The sequence below is a fragment of the Phragmites australis genome, chromosome 22 (assembly GCF_958298935.1).
Source record: "Phragmites australis chromosome 22, lpPhrAust1.1, whole genome shotgun sequence".
Classification (NCBI taxonomy): domain Eukaryota; kingdom Viridiplantae; phylum Streptophyta; class Magnoliopsida; order Poales; family Poaceae; genus Phragmites; species Phragmites australis.
This window is the reverse complement of record NC_084942.1, coordinates 21,369,827-21,379,772: the sequence shown is the minus strand read 5'-3', so window position 1 is coordinate 21,379,772 and position 9,946 is coordinate 21,369,827. Positions and strand designations below refer to the sequence as shown.

Here is a 9,946-nt window from a genome sequence, read left to right as displayed (position 1 = left end):
CGATAATTCCTTGGACAACCTCCGCATGCCGATCGCACCAACGCAGGTTACTAAATAACTGGGGGAATTCATCAGCAAGTACCCCAGAACTACTGAACCTGGCCCAACGGGTTGGCCATCTTCGAGAAGCCAGGCTGAAGGGGTCGGATGTCGTCCGCAACTTCATCAAATGCCGGTTGTGCCCCCTACGAAGGCGAGCTCATCTAATATTTCTGTACTCCGGGCCGAACGATGTCACCCGAGAGAGCGGCACATGTAACCCTGCCGTCGTTTCCTTGGTGTCACCTTTTTATATAGGTGCGTGACTTCTCACGTCTCTTCTGTTAGTCAGATCTTACCGACGATGTCATTGGCTGAATGGTATACTTAATGGAGCATTAACGGTAAAATCTTACTTAAAGCTAGTAATGTATCTTCGTAACTTTAACTAACTACATTCCACGCTCAACGAAAAATGACAAGCTTTATACGCCATTCTCACGACCAAGGCTAATAAAAAAGGTGAAAGAAATGTTTCAGGGAAATTACAAATAGGACGAAGAAGGGTAACAAAAGGCTTCGTTCATTGAGACGATGGATGAAACGAACAGGAATAAAGAGTCCATGCTTTTCAGGACAAAGAAAAAAGAGAGCCGGCTGGGTATCAGATCTGGATCTTGCTAGCCTGAAACATCGCAGAATGTCACAACACAAATGCATGTGGCATTCAACATGCTCAGCTATTCATGCACACACCAACAAAAAATTAAGGGTTACATATTTGAGAACAAACAGCTAGGATTCTGATGATACTTCCAATGAAAAATCCGTATCCTTTCCTCGTTGATCTTGAACATGCAACAACTATTTGCACTCCTGTTCACATCAATCTAACGCAAGAACTTGGTTTTGTTTGAATACAGACTATATATTACAGATCTCATGTGTGTTCTCAAAACAAAAAAAGTTATTATATGTGATCCTAAATATAAGTTCATTTAGGTTTATTCTAAGTCAAACATTTTTAGCTTTACCTATTAATAAATAACTACAAAATCATATAGATTGACAATACAAGACCGATGTTACTAGATTCGTCATGAAAACACTTTCACAATATATAACTCTTTCTGTTTATAAATATTATTAATCAAAGTGACATATTAGAAACTATATCTTAATAGACTTACATTTGGGACAAGAGGAAATATTTTTTTCAGACTAGGTGACTCAAGGCACAGTTTACAACGATGCTTGTGAAGTTAAAACGAGCAAAGAACAGTTCAGACTAGCTGCATGTGGCGCACATCCGCCGCGCCCAGATGCACGTGCATAAGATGCGGAGTGCTGACAGTGACAGTGTGACACCCCTAACTCTCAGATCTCATCTCCAGTTTTCTCAAAATATACAAAGGGCGTAGTTCAGAATTACATGCACTACTCCACATCCATTGTACACAGATCACAGGAATTCATCACAGTGCGGCATCGCATGGAAGCTACATCACAGTTTGCACAGACCAAAACTGAGTTGATCGTCGTGATACACTCAAAGATGATTCATCTAATCGGAATCTGACGTTAGATCCATTTCAGGATAAAACGGACACAGCCTCTTCACCAGGTGCTCGCCCATGTCCTCGACCTCCTCCCTCCCAAAGCCCCAGTCCTGGAGAAGTTGAGCCCCCAGCGCGCCTCTGGCCATGCCAAGCCTTTGAAGGCTCACCGATCGCCTCTCTATGAAAGGCAATATGACGTTGCTCGATCTTAGGCGTGCCGCCATTGGTACTGAGACAACATGGAGTTAACCCTTTGGCTGGTTTCCTTCTGAGTGGTTTCACAGAGTCCTTTACTTGTGATATGGAAGCCCTATGCCCACCTGTATCAACGAATGTAGATTGAGTATTTGTAGTTCCAGATGCAAATGTGCAAGGAAAATTTAGCCATGCCTTAAATATTGTGAAAGTTTAGCAAACGAAGTAAGTTTGAAAAAAGGAACTCAAGTAGAATGACAGAAGATGTTGAAGATGTTCCAAATTCATTGCCCAAGACAAAGGCCGACTTCTGACGGAGCGAAGCGGAGGCCTGTCGCCGGGAGGCTTGGGCCGGAGTGAATTGGGGTGCGCCCTCCTTCACTTGGGGGGTGCGGGGGGCTGGCCCCCCGCGGTACGGTACATATACCCGTCGCTAGGGTTCCACTGCGACTGATTCATTCATTCTCTTGTAAGCCGCCGCACGGCGTTGTAACCCGACTCTTGATAATAGTGAGGAGTGTTTGCTGGCTGGCGCCCGTGGTTTTTTCCCCTTCGAATTGGAGGGGTTTTCCACGTTAAATCTTGTGTCTCCGCTGTGATTTGATCTTGTGTTCTTCGTCGTTTATTCGCCGTCATTCACAACAGAAGATGCAAATAAAATTGATCCTAAGGAATAAGATAGACAAACCTGCATCCAGAGTTCCATGGACCACCAATGATTCAACAGCATAAGGATCTTCATCTTCATCTTCATCACTGATTTCAGGGGTCAAAGAGTGCAAGCTCCTCTGTATGTTCCCCAGACCTTTTCTATCTGGAAATCAGGAGTATGTAGTTAGCAAGCAAGATCTATTTACATTCATATTTGATCAAACAAGGAATATTTGATCAAACATTCATATTTGGGGCGGGCATTGCTAAATCCAGAGCAGCAATCATGTTCTGCCTACCTTGATCAGATATCATGTGCGCAAGCTCACCAATATCAAGGTTACCAGATGAATGTGCTAGGTCTGAAGCCGGGCCCACATGTTGTAGTCTAAATGGAACAGTTACTGAATGTATTGCTGCAGCACAAACGGCACTAGAGTGGAAGCACTTCTCATCTTGCACAGAAAGCAAAGGTGAAAAGTAACCTAAGAAGCAAGGTTACAAAACAGTTAGCAGAACAAATTTGAACAAGTTTTCACCATGCCTGTGAAAATATTTAGGATTCCATAAAAACAAGTGATGTTAATAACCTAATAGGCATGCTAATAAAACTTCTTTACAACAGAATGAACATTGCATCACCAACAATAGGTGTGAGTGAATTAAGTAGATATTTAAAGGATACTGCCTGCAAATTAATTTGGCTTATGATCAATGACCAGGAAAAAGGAACAGTTGCAAAACTAAGGTCTAATCTCTACTGAAAGAAGTCTCGTATTATAGAAAAGGATGATAAGTCCACCAGATGAATTTCCTATATATTAGTAAAATTATAAGAATTTACATATTAAACATGCTAGACTGGAAAAGGATAAGAGAAGCACAAAATTGAATCATACTTAGAGAAGGCAGTCCTACTGGTACCGTCAGATTGCAAAAGGATGAAAGTTTTGAAAATGACACGGTATCATGCAAAGATCTTATAATGGATTCGCGTTGATTCCTGCGAGATCCATGGGAGACTGGATCCCTCACACAATACAGCAATACAGGTGTATTTGTGTAATCATCAGCGATGCTCTCCAAATACTGTGCAGCTACACTGGAAAAACCTCCTAAATCATCCACAATAAACTGGATTCCCTGTAGTAAATTATGAAATAATCAATATAAAGAATTAAGAAATCAACAAAAAGGCATGATCATGATGGGAAAAGTTCAACAAAATTCGCTGAATGAATAAGTGAACGTAACCCATAGTACAACTTATAACAGTAAATAGAGTGTTTATCGGTAGTTTGCTGGGGAAAAGATAAGACCTGAATATGGTCACATTCTTCAACAAAGAATCTGAGCCTCTCATTCATCTCTTCCATTTGAGACCATTCTGAAACCACCTCCCTTGCAGCCCCATAGTTATCAAACTTGTCAAAGTCTGTCCATGACCCATGCAACTCATACAAGCTCTGAGGGTGATATTGAACTTTTGAATAATCAGTCCAAAACTTGATTCCATTCTCTAGGCTTTCGATCAGTCCTCATCTTCAACACTTTTCTGGGAATTGTTCTGACCGCTGCTCGTGCTTGGGTTCTGCTCTTCTTCAGATAAGCTTTGCAGAAAAAAGTTCCGCTCATGACGTTTTGCTACTGATCTTGTCACATTTCCAGACCTACAATAATTGGGATTGACCTATCACAAGTACTCAATAATCCTGACACATATCATGTCACAGACTTGTGCTCTCTCATCACCCAGAGTTAAATCATCGGTAATATTAACATGTATCTCATAGCAACGCTGTCAATAACAAGAAATGATAAGCCAAAAACTGTAAGATGCTCCAGCAAAATAGTAAACAGATGACACACAACAAATTTTGGAGCAGCTGGATTAGCGTATGCATCATTAAAATCTCCAGAATACTAACATTATGAGGATAAGACTGATTGTTCCTTCCAGTCGCAACAATTTCCTACAATTTTACAACCAGCTGATTTGTCTATTTATCATAACTACAACCAGCTAAACATACACATTCAATTTTTTATCAGTAGCTACTGCATTCTAGCCTGATTGCACAAGCAATGCAAACTACACCGAAGAACCACCTAGGCGCATACTTATCTTAGGCTCATAAATAATGAACACAATGGATCAATGTTACACGATGGACTTAGTAAGAAAAATCAAACATGGAAGCAAATACTACACAAAAGTTAGTTAGAACATCACTTATCATGTGACGACGTTGAACTGATCCGCAGCAGCACTACTCGGACCAAGACTACCGGAGGAACTTAAAGAGCCAATAGACCCTGCAAATCACATCACCATGTAAATTATAAGAAACATAATAGCATGCGTGCTACACTTTCCCACCAATGAATATTACTACCGAACACGCTTAAACCTTTAAGCCTTGACGAAACTGAGCAATGCACAAAGAAACGACGAACAGGGTCAAATTACATTACCTCGAGAACCGACAGATACCAAGCGGGGGCTGTAGGTGGCAACGCCCTGACGAAATCGAGCAGGGTCACTAAACGAATACGAGATGACCAATCACTACCGAGAAAAAAAAATGACATATTTGAACACAGGCTGTTAGCGCCTGCGCCTCTACCTGGTGCGTCTCGCCGGCGCGGTACAGGACGTCCATGCCCAGCGCGGCGGTCCTGAAGACCGGGTCGGCGCCGGGGTCTTCGGCGAGTCCGAGCAGCTCATCCTGCGGAGCAGAAGAGGAGGCGTCCAGCTCAGGCGCTGCGAGTGCGAGACTGTGCGGAAGGAACCGAAAGCAAGGATCTTGCGGGGCGAGAGAGGGGGAATCGATCGGTCAGTCACCTGGAAGTTCCAGAAGTGGGCGCCGATGAAGTTCGCGAAGCCGCCGACCTGCGCCGTCACCACCTCCCTCATCTCTCCCTTCGTGTGCTTCTCGGAAGACTCCTGGCGCCTCGGACGCGGGCTCCGGCGAGGGTTATTTTTAAAATCATGCTATTTTTTAACTAATAGAATAAATAACAGAGAATTTATTTTAACTGGTTTCAACTAAAAATCTCTTACAATTTTTAAATAAAAATTCCCCAAATTTGATTGTTTTTGTACTTTGCTTGAATTTTTTGACATAAATTTAATTCTCAAAAATCAAGAAAATTTCATGAATATTTATCTAAACTAATGCACTAATTTATAGTCATTGTAAAGAAAAAATAGATGTTTGAAAAAACAAAGTGTTAAGAATAAAATATAGATAAATGAGATATAAATAGTGAGATTTGACAAGTCTGCTGGGGTGTGTAGAAATATGGAGAGAGAATATTTTGGAATAGTTAGCTAAATAAAGATATGGAGTATGAAATTTGACTATTCTGCTAGAGATGCTTTTAGGTGGAGGGCAAGTTGCGTACTTAAGCACCGATGTTTATATCAGTGCTTATAAGATAGTTAATCATATTTAAGCATATATATTCTTTGTTCATATTAAAAATTATAATTTTTATATAGACATTTAACACTCTCTTTTCTAAAATACTGGCCATAAGCAACCAGTATTGTTCATGTCCTTACAAATAGATAGGCCATAACATTTTATATTTTTTGAAAGAACGATCTTTATTATAAAATCTATAGTCAAGTTAACATCTGAACATGGGAATTTTCAAAGAATCAATGTGTATACGTATGTGTAAGTTGGCTAGCTAACATGGTTAACGTTGACGAACAAAAATTAGTATTAGCATTTTAGAAAAGAGTAAACAAAAAATTGGCATAGTTTTGTGACAAGCGAGCGTGACGTATTACGGGATCACCAACGAAGGACGATTTTTTTTAAAAGAAATCATGTAATGTAATTCAATTTTGATAGGAATTTTAGGCCTGTTTGTTTCCCCACTAAATTCTGAATTATAGATTGTAAAATCTCACCTTGAATGAATTATAGATTGTGTCATGATTCAGCATATATTTGCAGGATTCACTTTTAAAATCTAACTATTTGTTCGCAGAATCCATACTCTATAGACAAACAAACAGGATCTTAAAATCTTCTTCTCTTCAGCGGCGGATCATGAGTGGGAGGGACAAAAGGGGCTCAAATAAGAAGAGTGAGATGAGGTGGAGGAGGAAGAAGAAAACCAACACATCATAGTGAGCTCGTTGCGTCCGGCACTGCTCTTCTCTCTGATTCTTCCAAGTCCCATTGCCTGAGGCCACAGCTACCACTGCCATGGAATCTGGTAACCTGAATCAAGAACCCCAACTAGCGACCGGTCCACCTGTTCCCGCTCCGCGCTGAATAAATTCTACACGGCATGCACGCCAAACTACGAATCAAAGTTCGTCATTCACATCAGGTACCACTGATCCGTAGAAAACACATCGCTTGCCGGATCACCGACTGCAAGAATCAAATCTGGATCGGTTAGCACAGGAACATCTCGAAGCATGCTGCAAGCACCAGCTGTTGAACAGCACATGCAGAGCAACAGCCAAATCGCCCAAATGGCAAATTCAGTGATCTGTCAACCCCATGATTCAACACAATTACCAAACTCTAGTGAGTCCCCAATTCTCCAGTTTACAGGGGGGAACAGTGATAGGCTGAATATGCTTCAGATTGCGATCATTCCAAGATAGGCAGGCAACAGGCTAGTAATCCTCCTCGAAGATGCGAAAATCGATCTTGACGAAGCGATTCAACCAGAAGATTTGTACAATGTAATGTGATGGCTCAATCTCATATCTCACAGACTCACACCCCTACAACAATCACTCACTCACAAAAGTTCATTACATCCTCCTCCCAAAAAAGAATCCTCTCAACGACTGTACACAAAATGTCTCATCTGCTGTATTCTCATGCTGCATCGGCTGCTGCTGTTCAAGAATCATGACGACGATGCTTTCATCCCACGCTGCTGCATCTCCCAGCTGTAGCTCTCCGACTTGCCGTCCTCCTCCCCCTCGCCACCGTCGCAGCTGTCCCCGGCGGTCGCCGACACGGTCCTACTTGACACGGTGAGCTGCAGGGGCCCTTGGGGCGAGCCGGACTGCGACATGCTGTGCTGCGACATCGTGTACTGCTGCTCCGGTGCAGACCACAGGGTCGACGCATGCTGGTCACCACCGTACGATGATGCTCGCCGTGTGTGCAGCCTGTATTTCTGCAGCAGTGATCGAGAATCTTGTCAGGTTCCAACGCCAAACAAACATGGTGAATGGATTGGAACGTCGGAGTTGTTTGATCAGATGGTTGCAAATTGTAAGAGAAGAACAGACCTGCAGGTGGCTCTTGACCTCATCATTTGTGAGTCCATCAACCTTCATCAGCTCCCTGATCTGCTTCGGAGTGGCAACTGCACCAACACCAATTGGGTAGACACAGATTCAGCACAACGATCAAGAAACAAATGAGCAATAACCCACATCAATGTGGCAGACAGCACAATCAGATCATGGAAATCAATCCTCACCCTGCGCGCCACCGAGCCGCTGGAGCGCGGCGATGAACCGGCGGTGCAGCTCGGGCGACCAGCACCTCCTGGCCTTCCTCTGCGCCTGCTGCTGCTGCTGCTGCTGCTGGCGCTGCGCCCCAGTGTCCGTGACGGCGCTGCTGGTGGCGCTTGGAGCGGCCGGGCAGGCGCTGTCGATCGCCGGGGATGAGAGGGACAGGTCCGGGACCAGCATGGCGGCGGGCTTCTCCGCGTGCTCGGATGATCTTGCCAAGGTTGGCAGGCCGGTCGGTGGCATGAACGCATTGGACACCTGCTGGATTGGAATTGGCAAAAAAGACCAAGGTAAGAAACACAGGGAGGCATATATGAAGTGCATTGGGCAGATAATCTTATTAGATTAGGCCTTTTTCTGGATGTGAGCACCTCTAAGATTTATAAACATGAGCATATTTTTTTACATCTTGTGAAGCAAAGGAGCTGAAAAGACCTCAGGAGTCAGGACGACACCATTTTTGGAGTTTCTGCTGTAAACTTCCATTTCTCTTTTACAGATGAGCTTTAAAAAACAAAGTATTCCCTTTTTTTGATAGATATATTATATACCATAAAATTGGTCACTTTTTGTTGAACAGACAAGTTGTAAGGATTTCTATTTTTTTCTTCTTCTTTCAGTGTCACCTCTCCCACATAAACTTGCAATATTCCTTGGAACAACTCCGCTCTAGTGTCACTAAAATTCTCGTGCTTTCTAAAATAATTTCTCTCAAATCTTTACTCGCAAATTAGAACGAACTTAAGTAGAAACTATACCCTACCTTGTGCGCCGGCTTCTTGGCGCCGCCGCCATTGCTGTTGCCGGTGCTGTCGTCGTGGCTCCCACAGCTCCAGAGCTGCGCCGAGCTCATCCAGCTCCGCTTGTCGTTCGCGTCCGCGTCCGCCTTGACTCCCTCCGCTGGCGCCTCCTTCGCCCTCGCCGCCGGCGCCGGCGCGAACAGCTCCGGCGCCGGCCGCCGGTGCTGCGCCAGCTCATCCTTGAGCCACTCGATCACTGCACGTAAGCAACCAAAAATAAGCCGAAGCTAAAAGGCGCGATTTTTTCTGTCCGCGGGAGACCGGAAGGGAGGGAGAGAGCCGGCTCGCGAGCGCACGCACCGTCGCCGACGAGGTGGACGCTGATGGGGAGCTCGCGGCGGAAGACCTCCATCTTGGCCTTCTCGGCCTCGAGGCTCCTCACGCACTCCTCGAACCGGGCCGCCCTCTCGGCGGCGCTGGACAGCGACACGGCCTCCCGGAGCGAGTCCGTCACCACCCGCGCCGCCAGCACCCGCAGGTCCTCCTTCCGCGCTGCCGACCCCATCATCGCCGCCACCGCCGCAGCAGCCGATCCAGACTCGAGAGAATCCGTGCCTTGCCTCGATTCGGAAGGAGACGAAGGAGGTGGTGGTGGAATGGGACGGTGGTTCTGTTTGGGTGTTGTTGTTGGGGTGACGTTTATACCAGGGGAGCGTCGCCGGACCGGGGGGCAGAATGGTCATTTGCAAATGGAGAACAGACAGAAGAAATGGAAGAAGATACTACTGGGGGTGTTTGGATCCTGACCAGGTTTTCTGAAGCTGCATAGTATAAACATGCTGAAATGAAATAAGTTAGATGAATTTATATTTATTAAAAAAATATTTGATTGATTAATTGTATTTATTTGAATATGCTGAGTTGAGTATATATTTAATTAATTGAATCTAATACTCTATTAGTATTAGTATATGTATTATGATTGGTTATTTACGTGAATATAATTTTGTATCCGTTATGTTAATATGGGGGAGATCCTGCGAATCAAACACGGTCATAGTACTAGCTGCCTTACGTGCTTGCTCTCTTAGATAAAAAAAAATTCACCTTCTCCTGCTTGTATTTTTGTTACCGGATGAAAGCACATGCGTAAATAAACTGTATTGTAAGAGATCGTTGACAAGTGCGTAAATAACCGAGGGGCTGGCGACGGCTTTAGCCGGAATGCAGGGGCAGGACGGTAACTTGGCGCGGCGGGTGGATGGATCATGGAGGAGCGGAGCAGAGGCGTTTCGTCGCGTAACAGCGAAGAGGCG

General features: G+C 44.3%; 1 protein-coding gene and 1 pseudogene across 2 annotated transcripts; both read right to left on the bottom strand.

Moving 5' to 3' along the window:
- Positions 1-1,146: 1,146 nt before the first annotated feature.
- LOC133904605 (uncharacterized) lies at positions 1,147-5,360 on the bottom strand (annotated as a pseudogene).
- A 1,688-nt stretch (positions 5,361-7,048) lies between these two features.
- LOC133905431 (transcription factor HHO6-like) lies at positions 7,049-9,314 on the bottom strand. Of its 2 annotated transcripts, none has more exons than XM_062347195.1 (5): positions 8,991-9,314; positions 8,654-8,886; positions 7,857-8,151; positions 7,663-7,739; positions 7,049-7,547 (listed from the first exon to the last, which is right to left on the bottom strand). In XM_062347195.1, exons 1-5 carry the CDS (start codon positions 9,196-9,198, stop codon positions 7,272-7,274), a joined length of 1,089 nt encoding a protein of 362 aa, XP_062203179.1. In that variant the 5' UTR covers positions 9,199-9,314; the 3' UTR covers positions 7,049-7,271. The 2 variants fall into 2 exon arrangements, with proteins under 2 accessions (XP_062203179.1, XP_062203180.1); XM_062347196.1 differs by having other exon boundaries at positions 7,857-8,148.
- Between the last annotated feature and the right edge of the window lie 632 nt (positions 9,315-9,946).